Genomic DNA, 26,590 nt, shown 5'->3' with positions numbered 1-26,590 from the left:
TGACGTGTGCCACTACCGTAAGATAAAGGGACATGCGGTATGACGGTGGGAGCGTCCATCAAGAGACAGGTGTCAGTGGAATTGGTGTCGCTCGGTCTTGCTTGAGGGAATTGAACGTATCAAGAAGCATTACAGTGTTTTAAAGTGACTATGTTGTAGCCCATTTTATGGACGTCGTCGTCCCAGATACAGCACGGTGCAAAATTGTTGTGTGGATTCGAGGTTAGAGTCTTCTAGCGCCGGCAGTGGGGTTTCTGGAGAAAACAATAAAAAAAAAAAAAAAAAAAAAAAATCGCAGAAACGGATTTGTATATATTCAATACTATGGGTAAGACGAAAGAGTTATTTAAGCCCAGAGAGCCCGGAAAAGTGAGCATGTACGTTTGCAGAGTTACTGCTTATGATTACAGTCATTACATATTGGCCATGCTCGAGTTTATGTTACATTCGACATTCTCTATCGGATATATTTTCATGGTCTTACTGATACGAGAGATCAATTTCATAGCAATGATTTGTTCTCTCTGTTTCTTGACGAGACAATGACTTATTCTTGTGCAATCTTCAAGGGACCAGAGGAACCGTTGAAGGATGCGCAGCTAAGAAAATTGCACTTATTGATAGGCAAAGCTCAAATAGATACTAGCCATGAGGTGCTAGAAATTGGTTGCGGCTGGGGAAGCTTAGCCCTAGAGGCTGTCAAGAAAACCGGATGCAAATATACAGGTATCACTCTATCAGAAGAGCAGTTGAAGTTTGCAGAGAAGAAAGTAAAACAGGCTTGCCTTGAGGTAAACCCTTACTGTTTGCTTACAGCATAGTTGCATAAACGGATTTACCCGCGCTCTATAATAGTGTAGATACTAAACTAAATCACTCCATGTGGCATCCCATGAATCGTCAATTTCTTTTGCATGGTACTCGCTTTCACTCACCATGATATGTTTCTGTGGGGTTTATATATTTTATTCAGATAGAAATAAGATGAGAGGTACATTACATATTCCTAATTCTTCATGTCTAGAATATGTACATCACTGATCTTTTAGACCCACCTTTTGCTATTTAGGTATTTTGAAAATGTCAATCAAGTTTATTTCCTTCTTATTTTCTTTTATGAAAGATTTGAATAAACACAAGTTGCATCCGACTAGAACTGGTCCAATTGATTTCAAGCTTTAACTGGCAAGCATATGCAAATTCCTATCTTTAAGATAGGATATTCTCAAAGACACAAAACTGATAGCCCAGTAGGCGAAAGAAAAGAAAAGCAGCATGACACATATAACTACATCACTGCATAATAATTCTCAATCTTGATGACAGTTTATTCAATAAAATATAACTGCATATACCACTAGTGGGAAGCCATGAGATTTGGAGGAAAATTCTTATGCGATATGATACAGATTAGTGATTCTCTACTTAAATTGATATCCAAAAAAAAAAAAAAAAAAAAAGAAAGCTAAAGTCTATTCTCATTTTGTAATGACTTCATAAGTCATGGAACTTTGTCCAGGGGGCAGGGACTTGGTTGTAAACAGTAAGAATCGACATCGATATATTAAACTGCTGGTTCAATGTCATTTTGTGACACCTGTTGCAGAGCAAATTAAATGCTTTACCCAGGGGTTTCTAATTTGCTTGGGAATTCAACACTCCATCAGTTTCTTCGAGCTTTAGAACCTGAAGATCTGGATCTAATGTTGTATAGTAAGGGTACATTCCAGTCTTGTGAGAGAATCAACCTTTCTTTTGTGATCTTGATTCTTTATAGGACATTCAATTGTGGAAACCTTGCACTTGTGGAAGTCTTCTTGGGTCAGTATAGTCCTTGTCTTTATGTATTTTGAAGGATCTCTCTAAGAAGGATTTGGTTGGGTTTTGCCCTGGTCTTGGACCTAATTCCTGGTATCTCTTATTGTGTATTGTGATCTCTGCTTTCTCCTTACTACTGTGGTTAATTTCTGAGGTATAATTATTTGTTGATAGAAGAATAAATCTAAAAAAAAAAAAAAGTACTGTTAACCTCACAAATAATATCTGAAGTTCAGAAAATATCGCTTGTACTACACTATACTTGGTTTTCTAACAAGGAACCCGAGCTAGGTTAAGGAAGAAAGTCGAAGATTACTTGGTTCCTGAAGTGGAAGTTGGAGTATCAATCCTTACACTCGGAATCATCAGTGGTATTTCTCAGAAGTTCAATCTTGGAAGGTACCAGTGAAAGAATGGTTAAAGGTATGATCACCTATCTGATTCTAACCTTTCTATACTCAGTGATCTCTAAGTAATGTATCTATGGCTCCCGAATTTGTACTGATATTATTGATCCCTTAAAAAGCCAGAGATCAAATTGAGCAAAGTATTAACATCATATATCATCCTTGTTATTGTACTTCTTGGCATCTTATGGAAATCCGAATTGGTTTTATTTCGGTGATTTAACCTCTCTAGGGTATGGTCCAAATATATATGAGTAAGAAGAATCGATATCAAGAAGTCGTGGTATTGGTTCTCTTGAATCTCTGCAATCAAAATCAAGTCCCTTGGATCCAATAAACAAAGTCTCTCTGATGAGCTCGTATCTGCCTCTGTAGCCAAGTTATAATCTTTGTGGCATTTTAAATCTGAGGCATTTTTCTGGAAAGATCTATTGGTTGGCAAGGGCATCTCTGTAGGTTTGCAATCAAGATCATGCTACCATGAAACTTCTATCATTCTGAAGTTTATATGACGAGTTCGACCTTTCCTTCTTATATACCTCAATTTCAACTATATTAGTGATGATCCAAGTTATAACATATCTCTATGATAGGCATTCTGTTAATTTTAGTTATGTTCTTTGTTAGGACAATTACTTCGATGTTCCATATTATCCCAATTAACAGTTCCATTTCATTTGCAATAGCAATCACATAAACCATTATCACATTGACGGGAACTGTAGAAAGAACAAATTTGATTGGGAAACTATAACGAAGAATACAAATGTAGAAGATTGTAGATTAAAAGAGAAAGGGACTCAAATACCGAGGATGCTGTGAATTGGGATGCAGTCAGATATGCTGATCTTGAAGATACTACAGATGCCATTAAGGACCGAGGGATGAACAATGTTCTTGCAGGGAGAATAAAACGGTTTCTTGAGATGCTTCACACAGACATTGGTAGCATTGACCTAGAGTGGTTGAAGGATATTCCACCTGATGATACAAACTGGCCTTTCCTGCCGATGATGATATGGACTTCCTGATGAGGATAGTATGGACGAGATTAACTCCTTGAAGAGTTGAACGAAAAGGAGTTGACGTATTCTCTAGAGATAAGTACTTTCTTGAATATTTTGATATTATGCTTTTAATTATTATTAGTCTCTTGTAATTGTAAATTTTGCTTGGATGAATTCGTTTTATTATTATTTATGTTCCAGTAACACACAAGTGGTAATGATGTTTATATTCTTACAAACTTTTAGATATTCATTTGTTTAGTCATCCTCCTTTATAATTACTAGGGGACTCACTCCTCAAACTGTCTTCTTCTATCTTGCATAGAAACCGCAAGTTGTTGAATGGTTAGAATCTGCTCTTGCCTTTTATAAACAATGGTGCTCTGTAATGATATATTCTTCACTGTTGGATTGATGCAATTTAGGATCATCTTTAACAATTGTTTGAAGGCTAGTTCTGTTATTACATGCCTACCTCACACATGAACAGAACCATGGCATAAACCTTAAACCTCACACATTCTACTGCTGGCGCATTTGATTACAGTTAATACAGTCTTTTGTTATTGGCTCCTGTAGTTATCGTTCGGGACATTTCAATCTCTGAGATATTTTGCTGAGATGTGATGATAATTCTACTCTACTACAACCTCGTAGATATCCCTCCTTGATAAATGAGTTTGTATAAAGTTCCTCTATGAGACCTTTCTTCAAGTTCGTATGAAAACTTCTGTAGTTGTTTTCTTAATAGTTTTCTTCAGAAAATATATCTTTACTGTGGACAAATAACATTCAATGAGGCCTCTAAAGAGTCACATATAATATCTTCCTTACTCAAAATTATCCCAGTTGTTATACATAATTTAGCCATATTATTATCACAATACCACAGTAAAAGATGTAGGATTCCCTCCTGTATATTCTCTTAATTTCTGACAAATTTCTGAGTTTGTGTGAAGGTTACAGTGATCCCCTTTTGCACATCGGTTGTTATCTGTAAGCTGTAGTTTGTGTATCATGGCATTGCTTGAAACGAAAATGGAAACAAAGGCTGATAAAGATAATCTTTGTTACAAAACCATATTGGTTCCTATTTTGTTTTAAACTGTTTGAGTCCTTAAACAATTTCAAAGGCCAGTCATTTAACCCTCTTGGCCTTCCAATGGTCATGTTTGCAACGATTGCCATATTTTGGAATGTTGATGGAAGCGCATGTTCTGCAAATTTTGATGGTTATTCTGTTACACCGGACTGGTTAGCCCTTTTTCCTCTGTATCAAGTTCAGATTTTGACAGAGGTGTGGGTTCGAGGAATGTCATATCTATATCTATCGATATTCAAATATTTTCAAGGACGTTAAAGCCATATCATGTCCTTTTGTTCTGCATTTTAATATTTTGCAACACAGTGGTCAGATATATAATAGAAGGTTAATATCAGGAATATTAGGATGCAAACAGGTTTTATTTCCATTTTGATTTGTTGCATTCAGACAATCTAAAGTGACGTGTCTCAGCTTTCAATTGAACTCTGATGAACAATTTTTCCACTATACTTCCAGTTAAATGATAACAGAACCAGACAATTGAGCTCAAGCGGTTATATATACCATTCACAATTATTCAACAAGGAATACACTGCTATTAAACGCCATGTGATGAGGAACTAACTCAAAATTGCAAACAGCCATTAACTCATTCATATAGAGGCATATAAATAACTGGTATAATGCATAGAACTTAAGTTCGGACCCTGGAATGTGCGCTGGCAAAAGATCTGGAAACAGTAGTTCACTTGGCATGAATATCAACTCCTTGGTAGTGAAACAGTCAATAGGAACAGATACTACGCAACATCCAGACCTAATTTAGCAATAAGATAAGCGATGAATACAACCTGAGCAAAGGTTCCATGAGCATAAATTCAACCTATAGGGCCAAGGTGTTGAAAGAGTACTACCATTTAAACATAGAGCAGTGTTCGGTGTATTATTGTTAAAGGAAATGTTGAGTACAAAATATGTTCCCAAAATGTGTTGCATACCATACTTTGAGCTAGGTATTTCAAACAGTTTATATATAAAAGAGCACACCAAATAACATTATTGTAAAAAGAAGGAATTGAGGTGTGTCTTTACTAATGACTATATGATGCATTTTGTTACCAAGTAAGATAATAACCCAGTTAGTTGTTACTGAGCAAACACATACAGATCGATGAATGTTTGAAACATAACGATATGTGCTCGTAAGATCAAATATCAAGTGTCAGTTAGCAATCTAAAGTCATAAGTTTTATGCACAAACACTACACAAAAGAATGATTATATTGTAAAAGCTAATGACATGAATAGATTATGGCAAGGTATGTTATACTTTAGATGACATGTATGAAATATAGATAAGCTATGTGTTTTTGAAAATATTAATGCACATGTTATAAATGCATGGACAAGTGTTTATGATTGCAGATAAAATCCGTTACCAATGACCACGTGATGACAGAAACTTCAGAACAATTAAGGCTCAAAAGATTCCATGATAGGGTATTAACCCTGATTCTACTGGGAGGGGTGGAGGTGTTGCCCACCGTTTATCCTCCGAACCCTGGAGTCATGGGAGGACTGTGCGAGTCACGCTCCCCTAGACGTGTGATGATGACTGCTAGATGCCTACTAGGGATCAGGTCGGTATAGCCAACGCTGTCACCCTTGGAGTTTATGAATGGTAAGGTCAGTATAACTGACGCCATGGCATACTCCAGTAGAGGACGGATAGGATGGGAGCGGAAGAGATTAGGAAGGATAGGATGATTTTAGAATAACTTGGGAACCTGGTTTGGGCAAGGCATGACTATTAAAATTGGAAATCTATCATCGTTCAAAATCACAAAGTTTAAAGTGTCCTCACGATCATAAATGAAAATTCAATCACATAATACAATCCTTACATACCTTAAAGGAATTATCAATATACTTTATAAACCCTTAACTTCGGGACGAAGTTCTTTTGAAGGAGGGGTGTATGTAACAACCCATCTCAAATCCCGAACCACATAGCAATATTAGCATGCATGTGAGGCATGCATATGATAGCTACATATGCATGCATCATATACAATGCACTAGTATAAGTATATATATATATATATATACATCGACTATTCATGGAGAATGTCTAAATATAAGATAAATGAATTAATTATCAAGGGGTAAATTAAATACCTAATTCTCGTAAAAAGAAGAAATATACACTCAGTAAGAAATATAGTTGAGTTTATTCATATGTCTACATATATAACCCAAATTGTGTACTAATAAAACTAAACCCATAAACCTTATGATTAAACTTGATATTTTATAAGACATAAAGTAATATGTAATATTTAAAATCATCATGGTTTTATGTTATTTAAATTAAAGTACCATCTGTCATAATTAAAGTGTTGTGACACCATTCGATATATGAAGATCTGATTCTATTAAAGGCAAATATCTGGACAAAGCGGTCACCGCCTTACATAATCTTATCCTTCCATAAAGGCGGTGAACTGATGCGTAGAGAGAGAGGAACCCCTGCTATAAAGGGGGGGGGTGTTCTATGTCTCAGGGGGGAAAAGAGGGTGGTATTCACTGTGAGTGGAAAGACTGAACCGGGGGCTGTTTGAAGGGAGAAGGAGAGTGTTGTTGAAGGAAGAAACAGAGGAGATTTATCCATACTGCTTATAATTCGGAACTTTTGAGCCTTACTTGTTTTGAAGTCTCTGGGCACGGGGGAACGGTATGCTTCGGATGAGAGGCATACTGGATTGAGTATCCAGGTATACTCGGTTCGGCTGGGTGGTTTGGTCATTCGGTAACGAGAGAAGAGAAGTTCTGCAGCATCCTCATCGCAACAGCCGTAGCAGATCAGGTAAGTACTCCATCAAGTCAATTAAATACAGCTTCACAGTTGCAGTAATCTTTACAGTTTCGGTAAGGACTCTTTAACTTCTTTAACGTAGGACGGTCATTACACCTGGCTGCCTCTACGTGGCCTTGGCTACTACTGCATCACTCTCTCTGGCTCCTGCATTGATCTCCCGACACTATCTCTGCCTCTCTATACTCACTGCCCCTCAGTTGCAACTCTGATCACTGTTTCTATATCTCTTATCAAACCCCGCTCTAGAGAATAGAATGACTAATCATCTGGTGTGCTCTCCAAGTGACCCTCAAGCCTCCTCTTATACTTTTCTTGTTAACATATCAACGGCTGAGATTAAGTCCCTAATCAATGACTCAGATTAGATCTGGCTTGATCCATGTCTTTTGGACCATTCTAACACAGTTTTATATTAATCCACATTAATATATTAATTTCCCTAAGTTTAGACTTAAGGACTCCATTAAAAATATTAATTATTATAAAATTTCTCAAACTATTTAGAATTTGCCCAAACCCTTTTTAGGTATTAGAGATCTCATGTGCCCCAACCTCCACCAAATTTCATGGCTAGAGCACATTCGATGCTACCCCAAATCAACACTCCCTCTTAGCGAGGATTGTGCTCTAGCAATACTCATTGAGTATCACCCTGATCATCTGACATCGGACCCTTTGTTGATGCTAGGCCTGCTACCCAACATTCTCTGCACTGCTGCATCCTGTATTGCTACCCATGGCCCTGCCACTGCTGGATCCATACTGCAACTCCTCTTGCATCCGTGTTGTTGCTGGTCCTTTCTCCCAACATTGCATCCGCACTGCAACTCCTCTCATCATGCTGCATCGTGCTGCCCACTGTTGCACTACAACTTAGTTACTGAGAAGTAAGTAACTGATCTCCCAACTATGACCTCTCTGTTGGGCTAGAGACACCCGCTAATGCTGAAGCTCCCTCTGCCGCTGACAAGCGATCCCTCTCTGACCTCTGTGTTGCTGCAACAACTCCCTGCATCTTGCACCGTTGCACCCCTCTCTGTGCCATCCTGCACTAGTGCAACACTCCCGTGCCTTTCACACTGCTGCAGCCTCCTAGCCTCGCGCTGTCTTGGGACTCCTGTACTGTAGCTCTCTCTGCTGCTCCATCCGCATCCATCTCTACCCACATCAGCCAGTCCTGCTACTCCTCTTTGGGGCTCTCGTAGCAAGGTCTAATCCAAGATGCTGGGTACCTCGAGAATCCTGCCCCTCATCGCCTGTAGTCCACCTGACCATAGCTCGATGTCTCCCCACTTCCACCCAAGTGATGCGTGTGCACTCATGGCACAGCCATCGTCTGTCTCTACTTCCTTCTCTACCCTTGCTGGCAATGCCTTAGTCTCAGAAGACTATCCCTTACTCTTCTTCCTTGGACACTGGGTCGCATAATGTCCTAGCTCCCTGCAGTGGAAGCACTTGATCTTAGAGAGATCCTTCTTCTTCTGCTTTTCTTGCTTTCCCTCAGATGCTACAGCAACATCTTCCTCCTCCTTTTAGACTCTGATCCCCTTACTGCTGCTTCCCACCTTTGTCTGTCGTCTGATCTCTTCTTGGCGAAGAGCCGCCCACATCTCATCCCAAGGTGGAAGTGTTCCTCTGCCCAATATAATCTGGACAAATACCTCCCAATGTTCTGAGACTACATTCAGGGCTGTCCTCACCATCAATTCCTGATCCGGTGCGGCTCTTATGGAAGTAAACTGATCTCGGATCTCATTCAGTCCTCCGAGGAAGGTGTCAATCAGTTCTCCCTTCTTCACCTGATATGACCTCATCTGATTTTCTAGTAACATCCTTTTCTGCACAGAAGTATGCTGGTGCAATTTCTTTAGGGCATCCCACATCTCATTTGCCGTTTCCTTCTCGGCAATGTGTGGTACTACATGGTCCTTGACCCCGTCAAGGATCATGCTATTGGCCCTTGCCATTGCCTCCATGTACTTGTCGTTCTCAGTTGGGTCAACTGGGATAGTTATCGTCCTCAAGGCGAAGTGCTTCATATGATTTTTGTCAAGTACAGATAAGATTCAGGCCTTCCAGACTGCGAAGTTTGAGGCTTCGTCCAGTCTGTGCTGGTCTCTTACTCCGTGTAGTGCCATGCGGCTCTTCTACTTCCCACCTGGAAGTTCTCGATGTGACTCCCTCTGAGTCTCAATTTCCCTCCTAGAAATCCTTCTGCCGATGTCTAGATTCCCCCTACTCTGATCGTCTGTGTAACCGCACCATTGATCTGGATTTCTCGGTTAGAAACCCTCGATAGCAACTCCCTCCTCCTTGGCCTTGCCCTGTCAGGTACTGTTCTAACTATAGTACCTCACCAGCTCCACTCTGCAAATTTCCCACAGCCTCCTAAACCCCAACAACCTGAAGGTGAAAGCTCCTAGGGTTTGCGCAATCCTGGCACCAACAACTCGGCCTCCTCAACCAATTGTGTCACAGCCCTTTGGCCCTCAATGTGGCTCTGCGTGAGCCTCCCTTTGCCTCCCTTGGCCTCTACGCTACCTCTTCCTGGCTCACCCTTGATGACGCAAGCACTGCGTCACCCTTCCCTTCTTGTTGCTCTGATAGGAACAACTTCTGTCACTCGGGACAACTGTTTTCTGTTGCTATTGCTCCACTCGGTTGATGTCCTCAGTTCTCCTGTGATCTGCAACCACGCTCTGATACCATGTTAAAGTTTCTAAGTCTGCCAGTTAGAAACCCTTCATGCACTTTACTGATTTATTCCTACCTACTTGTTCCATTACTTAACAAGTTATTTACAATGTAAATATTGGAAATAAACACTAGTGCATGCTCAACATATTACAGATCATCAACTGAAGGAAACAGAAACAAGCACACAAAATGACACCGTTATTTTTGGACCAATGTCCTCGGAAAAACCCAATGTGGGAAGACGGTGTAGCTATCTGAGGGTTTTCTTATTAAGCAATTTTAGAGTACAATCTGGGTGCCAAATCCGGTTACCCAATAGAGAATTCCCTTGGCAGCAGTACCTCTCAGTCTGAGACAGATGTCCCTGCTGAAACCTCGGATAAACCCTCCGGCAGCTCCTCAACTCCAATCTACCCCAGAAACCCCAGCGTCAACCTCTTTGGACTGCGTCAACCTCTCTCTGCCCAACACTGGCCCTGCATCACCCTGAATAGGCCTGCGTCAGCCTCAGGAGGCCCAGCCTCAGCTTTCTAGCCCTCTGTGTCAGCTATGCTGACCTCTCTGAAGCACTGCGCAGCTCTTGGCTGCCTCTGCGTGGCCCTGCGTGAGCCCTGCGTGCTACTGTGTCACTCACTCTGGCTCCTGCGCTGATCTCTCGACACTATCTCTGCCTCTCTATACTCACTGCCCCTCAATTGCAACTCCAATCATTGTTTCTATCTCTCTTATCAAACCCCGCTCTAGAGAATAGAATGACTAATCATTTGGTGTGCTCTCCAAGTGACTCTCAAGCCTCCTCTTATACTTTTCTCGTTGACATATCAACGACCAAGATTAAGTCTCTAATCAATAGCTAAGATTAGATTTGGTTTGATCCATGTCTTTTGGACCATTCTAATACAGTTTTATATTAATCCACATTAATATTTTAATTTCCCTAAGTTTAGACTTAGGGACTCCATTAAAAATATTAATTATTTTAATATTTCTCAAACTGTTTAAAATCTGCCCAAACCCTTTTTAGGTATTGTAGATCTCATGTGCCCCAACGTCTCCACCAAAGTTCGTGGCTAGAGCACATCCAATCCTACCCCAAATCAACACTCCCTCTTAGCGAGGACTGTACTCTAGCAATACTCCTCACTGAGTATCACCCTGATCATTTGGCATCGATCCCTGTGTTGATGCTAGCCTGTTGCCCAACATCCTCTGCATTGTTGCATCCTGTACTGCTACCCATGGCCCTGCCACTGCCACTGCTAGATCTGTACTGCAACTCCCTCTGCATTTGTGTTGTTGCTAGTCCTTTCTCCCAACACTGCATCCGCACTACAACTCCTCTCATCATGCTGCATCGTGCTGCCCACTGTTGCACTTCAACTTAGTTACTGAGAAGTAACTGATATGCCAACTCTAACCTCTCTGTTGGGCTAGAGACACCCGCTGATGCTGAAGCTCCCTCTACCGCTGACAAGTGCTCCCTCTCTGACCTCTGCGTTGCTGCAACAAATCCCTGCATCTCGCACCGTTGCACCCCTCTCTGTGCCATCCTGCACTGGTGCAACACTCCCGTGCCTCTCGCACTGCTACAGCCTACTAGCCTCACGCTGTCTCGGGACTCTTGCACTGTAGCTCTCTCTGCTGCTCCATCCACATCCATCTCTACCCACATCAGCCAGTCTTGCTACTCCTCTTCAGGGCTCCCATAGCAAGGTCTAATCCAAGAGGCTGGGTACCTCGAGGATCCTGCCCCTCATCGCCTGTAGTCCACCTGACTATAGCTCGATGTCTCCCCACTTCCGCTCAAGTGGTGCGTGTGCACTCATGGCACAGTCATCGTCTCTCTCCACTTCCTTCTCTACCCTTGTTGGCGCTGCCTTAGTCTCAGAAGACTGTCCCTTACTCTTCTTTCTTGGACACTGGGTCACATAATGACCTAGATTCCTACAATGGAAGCACTTGATCTTGGAGAGATCCTTCTTCTTCCGCTTTTCTTGCTTTCCCTCATATGCTAGGGAAACATCTTCCTCCTCCTGCTTTTTGACTTTGATCCACTTATTGCTACTTCCCGCCTTTGTTTGTCGTTTGATCTCTTCTTGGCGAGGAGTCGCCCACATCTCATCCCAAGGTGGAAATGTCCCTCTGCCCAATATAATGTGGACAAATACCTCCCAGTCTTCTGAGACTGCATTCAGAGTTGTCCTCGCCATTAATTCATGATCTGGCATGGCTCCTATTGAAGTCAACTGATCTCGGATCTCATTCAATCCTCCGAGGAAGGTGTCAATCGGTTCTCCCTTCTTCATCTGATATGACCTCATCGAATTTTCTAGTAACATCCTTCTCTGCACAAAAGTATGTTGGTATAATTTCTTTAGGGCCTCCCACATCTCATTTGTCGTTTCCTTCTTAGCAATGTGTGGTACTACATGGTCCTTGACCCCGTCAAGGATGATGCTCTTGGCCCTCGCAATCGCCTCCTCATACTTGTCGTTCTCAGCTGGGTCGATTGGGATAGTTATCGTCGTCAAGGCGAAGTGCTTCATATGATTTCTGTCAAGTACGGATAAGATTCTGGCCTTCCAGACTGTGAAGTTTGAGGCTTCGAGTTTGTCCTGGTCTCGTACTCTGTGTAGTGCCATGCTTCTCTTCTACTTCCCTCCTGGAAGTTCTCGACGTGACTCCCTCTGAGTCTCGATTTCCCTCCTAGAAATCTTTTTGTCGATGTCTAAATGCCCCCTACTTTGATCATGTGTGCAACCGCACCACTGATCCGGATTTCTTGGCTAGAAACCCTCGATAACAACTCCCTCCTCCTTGGCCTTGCACTGTCAGGTATTGTTCTGACTACAATATCTCACCAACTCCACTCTGCAACTTTCCTACAGCCTCCTAAACCCCAACAACTTGAAGGTGAAAGCTCTAGGCTTTGCGCAATCCCGGCACCAACCACTCGGCCTCCTCAGCCAATTGTGTCACAACCCTTTGGCCCTCTGCGTGGCTCTGCGTGAGCCTCCCTTTGCCTCCCTTGGCCTCTGCGCTACCTTTTCTTGTCTTACCCTTGATGACACAAGCACTGCATCACCCTTCCCTTGCTGTTGCTCTGCTAGGAACAACTTCTGTTACTCGGAACAATTGTTTTCTGTTGCTATTGCTCCACTCGGCTGATGTCCTAAGTTTCCCTGTGATCTGCAACCACACTCTGATACCATGTTAAAGTTTCTAAGTCTACCAATTAGAAACCCTTCATGCACTTTACTGATTTATTCCTACCTACTTTTTCCGTTACTTAACAAGTTATTTAAAATGTAAATACTGGAAATAAACACTAGTGCATGCTCAACATATTACATATCATCAACAGAAGGAAACAGAAACATGCACACAAAATGACACCGTTATTTTTGGACCAATGTCCTTGGAAAAACCCAATGTGGGAAAACCGATGCAGCTATCTGAGGGTCTTCTTGTTAAGCAATTTTAAAGTACAATCTGGGTGCTAAATCCTGTTACCCAACAGAGAATTCCCTTGGCGGTAGTACCTCTCAGTCTGAGACAGATCTCCCGACTGAAACCTCGAATAAGCCCTCTGGCAGCTCCAATCTGCCCCAGTAACCGCACTTTCAACCTCTTTGGACTGCGTCAGCCTCTCTCTGCCCAGTGCTGGCCCTGCGTCAGCCTCTGGACTACGCAGCTCCTGGCTGCCTCTGCGTGGCCTTGCGAGAGCTCTAGCTGCTACTGTGTCACTCTCTCTGGCTCCTGCACTAATCTCCCGACACTATCTCTACCTCCCTGTCTCTCTATACTCACTGACCTCTCAGTTGCAACTCTGATCACTGATTCTATCTCTCTTAGCAAACCCCACTCTAGAGAATAAAATGATTGATCATCTGGTGTGCTCTCGAAGTGACCCTCAAGCCTCCTCTTATACTTTTCTAGTTGACATATCAACGACCAAGATTAAGTGCCTAATCAACGGCTAAGATTAGATCTGGCTTGATCCATGTCTTTTGGACCATTCTAACACAGTTTTATATTAATCCACATTAATATTTTAATTTCCCTAAGTTTAGACTTAGGGACTCCATTAAAAATATTAATTATTTTAATATTTCTCAAACTGTTTAGAATCTGCCCAAACCTTTTCTAGGTATTGGAGATCTCATGTGCCCCAACCTCTCCACCAAATTTCGTGGCTAGAGCATATTCGATGCTACCCCAAATCAACACTCCCTCTTAGTGAGGACTGTGCTCTAGCAATACTCCTCCCTGAGTATCACCTTGATCATCCGACATCGGTCCCTGTGTTGATGCTAGGCCTACTGCCCAACATCCTCTGCACTGTTGCATCCTTTACTGCTGCCCATGGCCCTACCACTGCCACTGTTGCATCCGTACTGCAACTCCCTCTGCATCCATGTTGTTGCTAGTCCTTTCTCCCAACACTGCATTCGCGCTGCAACTCCTCTCATCACGCTGGATCGTGCTGCCCACTATTGCACTGCAACTCAGTTACTGAGAAGTAAGTAATTGATCTCCCAACTCTGACTTCTCTGTTGGGCTAGAGACACCCGCTGATGCTGAAGCTCCCTCTACCGCTGACAAGTGCTCCCTCTCTAACCTCTGTGCTGCTGCAACAACTCCCTGCAGCTCGCACCATTGCACTCCTCTCTGTGCCATCCTGCACTGGTGCAACACTCCTATGCCTCTCGCACTGTTGCTGCCTGCTAGCCTCGCGCTGCCTCGGGACTTCTGCACTGTAGCTCTCTCTGCTGCTCCATTCGCATCCATCTCTACCCACATCAGCCAGTCCTGCTACTCCTCTTTGGGGCTCCCGTAGCAAGGTCTAATCCAAGAGGCTGGGTACCTTGAGGATCTTGCCCCTCATCGCCTGTAGTCCGCCTGACTATAGCTCGATGTCTCCCCACTTTCGCTCAAGTGATGCATGTGCATTCATGGCACAATCATCGTCTATCTCCCCTTCCTTCTCTACCCTTGCTGATGCTGCCTTAGTCTCGGAAGACTCTCCCTTACTTTTCTTCCTTGGACACTGGGTCGCATAATGACCCAACTCTCTACATTGGAAGCACTTGATCTTGGAGTGATCCTTCTTTCGCTTTTCTTGCTTTCGCTCAGATGCTAGGGCAACATCTTCCTCCTCCTTTTTTACTCTGATCCCCTTACTGCTGCGTCTCGCCTTTGTCTGCCATCTAATCTCTTCCTGGCGAAGAGCTGCCCACATCTCATCCCAAGGTGGAAGTGTCCCTCTACCTAGTATAATCTGGACAAATACCTCCCATTCTTCTCAAACTGCATTCAGGGTTGTCCTCACGTTCAATCCCTGATCCGGCATGGCTCTTATGGAAGTCAACTAATCTCGGATCTCATTCAATCCTCCGAGGAAGGTGTCAATTGGTTCTCCCTTCTTCATCTGATATAACCTCATCTAATTTTCTAGTAACATCCTTCTCTGCACATAAATATGCTGGTACAATTTCTTTATGGCGTCCCACATCTCATTTGTTGTTTCCTTCTTGGCAATGTGTGGTACTACATGGTCCTTGACCCCATCAAGGATGATGCTCTTGGCCCTCACCATTACCTCCTCGCACCTGTCATTCTCAGCTGGGTCGACTGGGATAGTTATCGTCCTCAAGGCGAAGTGCTTCATACGATTTCTGTCAAGTACGAATAAGATTCTAGCCTTCCAGACTGCGAAGTTTGAGGCTTCGTCTAGTCTGTCCTGGTCTCTTACTCCGTGTAGTGCCATGCTGCTCTTCTACTTCCCTCCTGGAAGTTCTCGATGTGACTCCCTCTGAATCTCGATTTCCCTCCTGGAAATCCTTCTGTCGATGTCGAGATGCCCCCTACTCTGATCGTTTGTGCAACTGCACCATTGATCCGGATTTCTCGGCTAGAAACCCTCGGTAGTAACTCCCTCCTCCTTGGCCTTGCCCTTTCAAGTACTGTTCTGACTACAGTACCTCACCAGTTCTTCTCTTCAACTTTCCCACAGCCTCCTAAACCCTAGCAACCTGAAGGTGAAAGCTCCTAGGGTCTGCGCAATCCCAACACCAGCAACTCGGCCTCCTCAGCCAATTGCATCACAACCCTTTGGCCCTCTGTGTGGCTCTGCGTGAGCCTCCCTTTGCCTCCCTTGGCCTCTGCGCTACCTCTTCCTGGCTCACCCTTGATGATGCAAGCACTACGTCACCCTTCCCTTGTTGCTTCTCTGCTAGGAACAACTTCTTTCACTCGGGACAACTTTTTTTTGCTGCTATTGCTCCGCTCCACTGGTGTCCTTAGTTCTCCTGTGATTTGCAACCATGCTTTGATACCATGTTAAAGTTTCTAAGTCTACCAGTTAGAAACCCTTCATGCACTTTACTGATTTATTCCTACATACTTGTTTCGTTACTTAACAAGTTATTTACAATGTAAATATTGGAAATAAACACTAGTGCATGCTCAACATATTGCAGATCATCAACTGAAGGAAACAGAAACAAGCACACAAAATGACACCGTTATTTTTGGACCAATGTCCTCGGAAAAACCCAATGTGGGAAAATTGGCGCAGCTATCTGAGGGTTTTCTTATTAAGAAATTTCAGAGTACAATCTGGGTACCAAATCCGTCTTACCCAATGGAGAATTCCCTTGGCAATAGTACCTCTCAGTCTAAGACAGATGTCCCAGCTGAAACCCCGGATAAACGCTCCAGCAGCTCCTCAGCTCCAATCTACCCCAGAAAACCCAATGTCAACCTCTCTAGACTGCATTAGCCTCTCTCTGCCCAGCGCTGGCCCTGCGTCACCCTGAATAGGCCTGCATCAGCCTCAGAAGGCCGAGCATCAGCCTTCTGGCCGTTTGCGTCAGCTACGTTGACCTCTCTGAAGCATTGCACAACTATTCGCTGCCTTTGCGTGAGCCCTAGCTGCTACTGCGTCACTCTCTGGCTCATGCGCTAATCTCCCGGCACTATCTCTGCCTCCCTATCTCTCTGTACTCACTGCTCCTCAGCTGCAGCTCTGATCAATGATTCTATCTCTCTTAGCAAACCCCACTCTGGAGAATAGAATGACTGTCATCTGTTGTGCTCTTCAAGTGACCCTCAAGTCTCCTCTTATACTTTTCTCGTTGACATATCAACGGCCAAGATTAACTCCCTAATCAACGGCTAAGATTAGATCTGGCTTGATCCATGTCTTTTGGACCATTCTAACAGAGTTTTATATTAATCCACATTAATATTTTAATTTCCCTAAGTTTAGACTTCGGGACTCCATTAAAAATATCAATTATTTTAATATTTCTCAAACTGTTTAGAATCTGCCCAAACACTTTCTAGATATTGGAGATCTCATGTGCCCCATCCTCTCCACCAAATTTCGTGGCTAGAGCACATTCGATGCTACCCCAAAATCATCATGTACACCGTTGTAATACATGTCTCTGCCCAAAAAAACTTGGGCATGCCCTAATCATATAGCATAGCCTTTGCCGCCCCAACAATACTCATGTTTTTTCTGCTCCGCTACTCCATTCTGTTGTGGATTGTATGGAGATGTCTACTCCCTCCTGATGCTCTCCTTCACACAAAAATTAGTGAAGTCCCTATCTTTGTACTCTCCTCCTTTATTTGTACGAAGCACCTTGATCTTCTTCCCTGTCAAGTTTTTTGCTAGAGCCTTGAACTCTTGGAAACCACTGAAGACCTCATCCTTGGTCTTCAAAAAGTAGATCTAGGTCTTCTTGGAGTAGTCATCGATGAAGGTGACAAGGTACTCGTACACTTTGAGAGCTCTGGTGGACATTGGGCAGAAAATGTCTAAGTGTACAAGTTGTAACACACCATCTGATCTGATGTCACTTCTTGGAAATGTTTCCTTAGCATATTTCCCTAGTATGCACCCCCTGCAATCATCATTGTGTTCTGTGCTCAATTCCGGAACACCCTTCACTGTCTCCTTGAGCATCCTTAGTGCTCCATAGTGTAAATGTCCCATTTTCTTATGCCACAATTCATTCAAGTCCCCCTCACTGCTACTAATGGTGTTGACTAGTGTCTTTGGAGAATCAAGCTCCAACTTATATAACCTGTTGCTTCGAACCCCAATTTGCTTCACCTTCTTCTAGTTCTAGTGTTTGATGAACACCTTCTTCCCTACAAAGTGGACATCATATCCCTTGCCTTGTAGTTTTGAAACTGAAAAGAGGTTCATACCGAAGCCTAACACATGCAACACATTTGTAACACTGGTGCTTGCTCCTGACTCCTTGAATCTCGATGGTACCTCTCCAAACTGGAGTACATTTAGTTTTGTTTCCCATTTGAATCTGGAGATCCATCTCGTCCTCCCTATAGTGTTAGTAGTAGACTCTAACTTCTGTCATGTTTGCTGATGCTCCACTGTCTATGTTATAGAGAATTTGAAACTCTAAAATAAATATTTTTATTATATTATTAGATAAATTGAATGATGTCTTTACAATTGACAACTCCCGACTTAAATATAGCTTGGTGCCTTTACTTGATGGGTCGTGATATTTTAATCGTGACCCTTCTTAAATTAATCATAATTACACATAACATGTTTTGCATAGCATAATTATACATAACATTGCCTTCCTCTCACGAAATGCTTTGTCTTCAAAGCATAGGTAATGAGGGATGTTGTTGACGAAAATATTTTGTTTCCCAAGAAGCATCTTCATTTAGTAGGCTTTTCCACTTGATGAGATATTTTATAATTACTTGAGAATGTAATTTCTTTTCTCTTGTGCCAATTATAGCTTCCAGTTCTACTACAACTTCTCCTTCATTATTCAATGTAGGAAGTGTTGTTTGTGATGTTTGATGTTTTCCCAACATCTTTTTTAAACAGGAAACACAGAAAACTTTGTGGATGTGAATTGACTAATTTTCTTGACGATTTGAAATGGTCATAGAACTTAGGAGCTAGCTTGTTTTTTCCTCCTTGTTTTAATGATAGTTGTTTGTAAGGTTAGAGTTTGTCGTATACCCAATCTCCTTCGCTAAATTCCTTTTTTGATTCGTGTTGGTAAACTTGTTTCATATGGTTTCTTGCAATATTGAGATTCTCCTTTAGTTTTTGAAAGACTTTTTGGTTCTCCTCTAGTTGATCTTTTACTTTTGGAACTATAATATCATTTATTGCTAATTCCTTCAATTTTGGAGGCTCGTAACCACAAAGAGCTTGAAATGGTGTCATTTTTGCTTAAATGTGATAAGTAGAATTGTACCGCCATTCTGCAAATATAACCAATCAAATCATTTGTTTTGCTTTTCTATTACAAAACAACGAAGGTATGCTTCCAAACATTTATTAACAATCTCTGTTTGCCCATATGTCTGGGGGTGGTATGTTGAGCTCATGTTAAGGGTTGTCCCATTTGCTTGAAGTTCTCCATCCAAAAAGTTCCCTTAAAGTTGGCATCTCAATGACTAACAATGATTTTTGGAAACCCATGCAATTTGTAAATATTTTTGGAAATGTGAAAATTCGGAATCCCCGAATCACTATTGCAGCAACTCATTATATTTCTCCTATTGAATCAAGTTATTTACAGTATTATACGGTAAACATCGAAATAAATACAACTATAGCCTTCACAACTTAAATAATATGTAGAAACAAGAACTGAGCAAGAAAGAAATAGCACACACAAGTGACACCGTTGTTTTTGGACATATGTCCCCAAAAAAATCCAATGTGGGAAAACCTGTGCAGCAGTTGAGGGTTTGAATTATTATGTAGTAATCTTTTATTACAATTCTTTGGATGCCCAAACTGGCAATCCTATACAGAGATCTAACTGGACAAAAAGATAGTGAGATAATCTCACCCTGTCACTGGGAAATCCAACATTGATCTGCGCTGGAGATGAACCTTTGCATTGTCTCTATGCAGTACTGCGTCACACCCACACAATTATCGCATCACTGCTGCTAAGACTGTGCTACACCTCCTCTCAATCCTCTGTTCGCTAGAAAATTCAACCCTCTGGCCTCACACCCCAACTCCGGCACTAGATCCCGACTGTTCCCTAGCAGAAATACGAACTCCCTCTGAAGCTCTGCGTTACCACAGCGTAGCTCTACGCTGCCTCTGCATGGCCCAGCACTGCCTCTCCAGACTACTCTCTGCCCTCTCTACCTGGCACTCTCTGAATCAGGAAAACTTCCTTCGGAAAATTATTCCTACCCCTCACTGTAGGAAATCTCCTCGATCACCTTCTTTGGAAACTGTTGTGTTGCTCTCTTGAGAAAATTGATCTTTGATCTCTCACCCGATGTATTTTCCAAATGGCCATCAGGCCTCTTCTTATAATACTCTTGTTGATCAATCAATGGCCCAGATTAGATTCTAATCAATGGCTCAGATCATTTTGGCTTGATCCTTGTCTTCTTCTAGAAATTTCACCCCCAATTTAATTAATACCCTTTAATTATTTTAATTTCCTAAGTTTAGACTTAGGCATTGATTAAAAATAATTAATTATTTAATAAAATTGTCTTCGGGTGGAATTTCCAAAACGATTTCTGGGTATTTTGAAGTACATGTGTCCTAGCCTCCCTGCAAATTTTGAGGCTTAGAGCACATCCGATGCTACCATAAATCAACAGGAAACCCATGCAAAGTCGAGCTAGAGAGGCAAGCTATCTGAGCGAAGTCATTTTCCAATTTGGAAGAGAAATCCATATCATTGTGATCTGTAAATCTTTCTTCGGCCATATTAGGATAATCTAAGTACTCAAATACATTGGAGAATTTATTTGGGTATGAATCTTCGTGTGCTTTCTTTTCCTTGCCCTATGTTGATCTACTACTGTAAAACCATCATGTTGCAAATCTCTGAGCTAGATTTGCTCTGTGAATCCTTGATCTACTCACCAGAAACCCTTTCCGACACCCTCATTGCCTATTGCTGCAATTGATGCAAATTGATTTTTCCTCCCGATCACTTCCTTGGATTGGAAATCAAATTTCTGCCTCTACAATTCACACTACCTGTTTAAGCCTACATAGATCTTGTTCTTTGTGCTTCATATCTCCCTTTGAACTACACAACCTCGCTTCCTTCACTCTAGAGCCTCTCTGATTCGATATTTGCTCTGATACCATGTGAAATTTCCACGATTGCAATAAACTAGAAATTTATCTCCTAACGTGTGCAACTTTTTTGTCTTTTGTTAATTACTTTACGGCAAATAACGATAAATTCATTATTGCAATCTTCATTAATAAAAACACTGCGGAATATAAAATACGAAACTGAGAAAATTTTCTCTCACACACAATAAAATTGACATCGTTATTTTTGGACAATTGTCCCTGAAAAAACCCCGAAGGGAAAACCAGTGCAGCAGATGAGGGTTTTATATTATTATTCAACAATTTGAGAGAAATTACAACTAGTTTCCTTTCATTGGCAAACCTCTGACAAATATTGATCTCTACTGGAAAAATATACTGGAGACTATTTATCTCCCTCTACAACTGGATCCTGCCTCTCTCTCAGCAACTCGCACTTCCTAGCTATTCGCACTGTTTAGCTGGAAATGCACACTGTTGCCTTCAAAAATTCATTCAGACTCTGGAACCTCCTCCCACAAGTCGTCCTACCTCCTAGACTACTCTAAGCCCACTCTCTCTGCCTCCGGGTGATAGATTCAACCTCTAGCTCACTAAACAAGCTCCTCTGCCACTCACATTGTCAACTGGCAATTCGCATTAGCTGAATACAACCTCCTCTTCCTATCTCCCAAACACTGGAAAATGCTAAGGAAAATCTCCTCCAGAATCCTGCTCCCAAATCTTTGTTGAGCCCCTACTACTGGTGCTTCCCTAGCTTCAACTGTGCCCTTGCTAAACACTACAACTGGGTAAGTTGAACTGCTTTGCTCACAAGTAATGTCTTCTCCAAACGCTTCGACTTGTGCTTATAATTTCTCATTGAAGTCTCAACAGCCACAATCACATCTCAACCGATGGCTAAGATCATCTTGACTCCGTCAATTAGCTTTTCTGGAAGTCTCTAGAGCAAAATCGAACTTCCTCAATTAATTCACTTTAATTAACTAGTTTTCCTAAGTTAGGAAATATTTAACTATTGACTAATTAATTTAATTTAGGTGTCTCAAAGTCTTCTCTTGCGAAACCTTTTTTGGGTTTTGGAGATCTCGTATTCCTTAACCTCCGAGACATCATAGAGACTAGAACAATTGTTCGATGCTACCAAAAACTAACATCACATTAATAAGACTTGAGAGATTTGACAACATTTACCATCATTACTTCCAATTTACACTCCATTTCCATTCACCTTGTGTCCAAATGAAAATTAGGTAAGCATGCCTTGTGCATCTCCTCTTCCACATCGAACTTTAGAATCTCCTCATCATTTGGGGGCATGTTTATCTACTCCTTTGCTACATGACCAAGAATATTCTACCATCTACTTTTAATGTTATCTTTTCCACTGCAAGCTTGGAACACCAAAGTGATGATTTCCATTTTATTTGTTTGGCTCGAGAGTTTAACTCCTCCATATGGCTTTAGAAAATTTTAGGACACAGTCCTACACTACATATCTGTAGGAGTGAGTAGGAGTGACAATGAGAACAAAAATGGGCACCCTTATATAATCCAAAGACTAGCAATACTTATATTTACTAATTTTCAACTCAATAAATATTGAAATCCCTTCCCCCAAGTCTAAGTTAACCAAGATTCTTTCCATAGTTTTAGTATTTGTTTTTGGTAAAGCTATCATCTCGGTTGATGAATGTCCTCAAATAGTCCCCTATCTTATTCAAAATCATAGGGGATCATGACACTAATGGAAAACTTGGAAATTTGACCTCGATGGGTTTCTTTTGTCTCAATTCCCTCTAAGGATTGAAGCACAATGACCAATGCTTCATAGTCAAAATCGTCGATCCCTAGTACCATCAATTTTGAGCTATCAATTCATGATCTCCTTCTGATCTAAAGGAGAAAGCTACCCATCCACGAACAAGCCAAAGAATCCTTGGGGTATAGCCAAGGATTGGCCCCAAACCCTTTTTGATATACAAGCCCACTTATTTTTCCAAGCATTTCCTGCCATGAAATTTCCCAGTGAGAATAGTTTTCTCCATCTCCATCACTTAATCAAGTAGAGTGTTCTCATAAAGCTAGATTTGATCTTCTCTCCTGAAACCTCACATACTCTTCCTTTTCTTTCAAGTTGGATCCTTACCCAAGGTTGATCTTGAAACCCTTACACCAAATCTTATACCCTCAAGTTTCCAACCTACAAACCCTCATTTGGCCTTATGCTAAGGGTTTGCAGGGTTTGTGAAGTCTCCTATGCTCCAGTTTTCAAAAAAGACAAAATCTTCATCCAAACAATGACTATTTGTAAGAATTTTTCTCGGGAGTCTTAGAAGAATTGGGAGTGATGTGTACTTCTTCCATATTACATCATCCAATTTGCATGAATCCATTATGTCCCTGCTGACTTCCAAAAGGACTTCAATTTATGTACTGCAAGGGTTAAAAGTATTGATAGTCTTGTTAGATTCCTTAAAGAACTCTCAATTTTCAAAGCATCAACCTCTGCACCAATCCACTAAGTTAGGACCACCTTTCGTCAATCTGAGCAACTAGTCTACTACCTAGTCAACAACCACTTTAGTCAACTCCCAATTTGGTTTTTGACTACCAATGGATTGTCTCCAAAATATCCAGATGTGTGGTGAACCTAATGTTTCAACAAAGGTCACGGTTTTCCTTTTTAGTTTGCTTTTGTGGAGGGCTTATTTGGAATCCCCGCCTTGTGGAAGACACTATGGCCAGTTGTAGAGCCACTTTGACCTAGCCAAGCTGGTGCAATGTACAATCAGTTGACTGAGGCTCGACTTCTATGGAATTCGCATAGATTCGTCTACAATTATTCTTCTAATCTTTGAACCTTTTGGTACAATGAATTGGTGCCTTGGATTAGTGAAGGACAGCTTACTTCCTCTTTCACAATAGAAACTCTTGGAACTGAGTGAAGCTCTAACAGAAATTGTTAAGGACCTGCAAGAAATATAATTTCACAAGAGACTCTAGACAAATATATTGTAATATATGATTGATAATTGCTAATATATGATGATTTACAATGTAAATGTCTTTGTATAAATGCAAATTGACGGATGAGTTGGTCACGAAAAAACCTATTTATTATTTTTAATTATACATCACGATAATTTATATACATAATATGCCCTAGGTTTATTTCATTTGTTGCATTTAGCCGTTCATGTGCTTCTATTTGTGAACAAAACTAATTTTACACTTCAATCTTAAATAAAAAGGAATAAATTGGCCGATTTTCAGCTTATAATCTCTCAAAATGTATTCAACTATTGTAAATTGTCGTAGCGTGAATTTCCCTTTTACCGTGATCTTTTCTGGTTTGCTTTAAAGTAATAAACTCGCTGCGTATAGGTTTTTTTGTAGCTCAATTTCAGGATTTAAATTGATAGGATATTTAAATCTTGGCTTTGATAACTATGATGTGGGTGCAGGATTATGTTAACAATTGGCGAGAGACAGTACTTATACTTACTTCCATTCTATTTATTTCAGGGGCCATATGGCTTATAGGTATGGGTTAGTCCTTTACGGCATTTTTATTTACCTGTCTCTGCTTAGCAATATCTTCCTTTCTGCCCCTTAACGAATATATAATAGCAGTCAAGTTTTGCAAAATACCAGAGTTCTGTTCCCCCATAACGGTCTGAAATGCAAATTTCACCTATTAATTATTTCTCTATTGAACGGATCAGTTTCCTTTTGAAGATATCTTTCATTTATGCACATGTTCTTTGGGGTGTTCTTCCCAGTACCTGTTCCTTATTGAACCTATGGAAAAGGTTCCTTTAACAAAATTGTGGAAAATGTGGTAGTATGCAAAGCTTCGCAAGAGGGCATATTTCTATATTAAAATTTACCGTCATTCAAAGATACAGTAATGGTACTTGTACTGGCAAGATGCAACTTCTATGTTTCATCAAAATCCAATGCGTAGATGCTTCAGTATTGTGTTATCAATGTTCAACACGGGTAGCTTTGTACATACATACTTGAAACCCTGTTCATGCAATATGCTGTTACTGATTTTTATAATTGTGTAATTTACACAATAGAATCAAATTTATGCAAAGTCAAATAGATGTTCAGTTGAATGAACGTCTCTTTAAAAAATTTAGTGGCTTGAACCAAAATGGCTTTTGAAAGGTTTCTTGTAAATACCATAATAAAATCATATAATCCTCAGATGAAAAGTAGCTTCTCTTTCCACTTCAGAGCAGTCTTTGTGCTCTAGATGAAACACAGCAGGAAACAGACAACAAAGAAACATGGTTGCCATTTACCTTCGCCGCTGACAACTTTTTCATGTTTTATGTAACTACAATAGTTGTATCATGGTGGCCTGAGGTAATTTTTTATGAATAAAATGTTTTTTTGTCAGACAAACATTACTATTTATTAGTTTTTGTAGCATCAGACAAGTGTTCTAGTCTCGACTTTGGTTAGAGAAGCTAAGGAACACAAGATTTCCAGAACCCCAAAAACATTTTAGGAGAAAACACCTAGAGATGGGTCAATTAAGTTAATTGATCAATAATTATATATTTCCTAAGTCTAGCTTAGGAAAAGTGATTAATTAACAACATTTAATTAAGAAAGGTGAGATTTCTCTAGAAACTCACATGGATTGAGTTGGAGATGATCTTAGTTGTTGATGGGAATCTAATCATGGTCGTTAGTTCACCAGCGAAAAATTATAAGAGCAACTCAACGGGGATGGAGAAGACACACCAGACACTCCAGAGGTCTGAGTTCCTTCGCAGATCGAGCTACCCAGTTGTAGAGATCGAGCAAGGAAGAGAAGTTTGAGCCAGAAGGAAGGCAAAGGTGAGATTGAGGGAACAGCAGAGTCATTTCCAGCAGAGGTTCTTAGTAGCAGGAGCTAGGAGGTCGAATTATTTCTACAGAGAGGCCTACCAGCCAATGCGAGTAGCGAGAAACCCCAGTTCAAAGTGCTGGAAAATGATTGTTTCAGTTGCAGGAAGATGGGAGATTACCTAGAAGGCAAAAACAGTCACTTCTAGGGCTAGAGGGAAGCAGTACAACTCATCTAGAGTCAACTAACAAGAAATATGAATTATCTGGGCCAAGTAGTGTGCATTTCTGACTAGTGCGAGTTGTCGGGAGGAAGTGCAAGCAAGGCCAGAGGGGCCGAGTTTGGTTGCAGAAGGGAGAAATTTTCTCCAATTAATTTTGGCAGTATATCTTGCAAAGGATTGTCAGTTTGGCATCTAGATTTGTACTCATAATCTTTGTTGCTGCATAATAATAATAAAACCCTCATCTATTGCACTAGTTTTCCCATAGTGGGTTTTTCCGGGGACATTTGTCCAAAAATAACGATGTCATTTTTATTGTGTGTGTGTGCTCTATTTTCTCAGTACCGAGATTTTATTTTTCGCATCATTTTAATGGTGAAAATTGTAGTTGTGATTTTGTTTGTTGTTTGTCGAAGCAAATAAACTGCACTTAATATTAATCAGTTAGAAGAATAATTTCTAGTTGTTTCAATAGAATGGAAAATTTCACATGGTATCGGAGTTGTGTTGAAGACAGATTAGTAGCTCAGAAGTGAGGAGGAAATTT

The 26,590-nt window shown here is 41.1% G+C and overlaps 1 protein-coding gene across 2 annotated transcripts in view; it reads left to right on the top strand.

Moving 5' to 3' along the window:
* Positions 1-26,590, top strand: part of LOC149261988 (putative sphingolipid transporter spinster homolog 2) — a 486,467-nt gene that overhangs the window by 455,615 nt on the left and 4,262 nt on the right. For both annotated transcript variants that reach the window (XM_089423163.1, XM_089423158.1), the window contains one exon: positions 24,439-24,517. In XM_089423163.1, coding sequence (XP_089279289.1) covers positions 24,439-24,517 — 79 coding nt within the window. The remainder of the gene's footprint in view (positions 1-24,438; positions 24,518-26,590) is intronic.

The sequence above is a fragment of the Pinus tabuliformis genome, chromosome 6 (genome assembly GCF_031772625.1).
Source record: "Pinus tabuliformis cultivar Carrire ecotype Pingquan chromosome 6, CPIR1, whole genome shotgun sequence".
Classification (NCBI taxonomy): Eukaryota; Viridiplantae; Streptophyta; class Pinopsida; order Pinales; family Pinaceae; genus Pinus; species Pinus tabuliformis.
The sequence above is the reverse complement of the archived record's forward strand: the minus strand, read 5'-3'. Positions and strand labels throughout refer to the sequence as shown.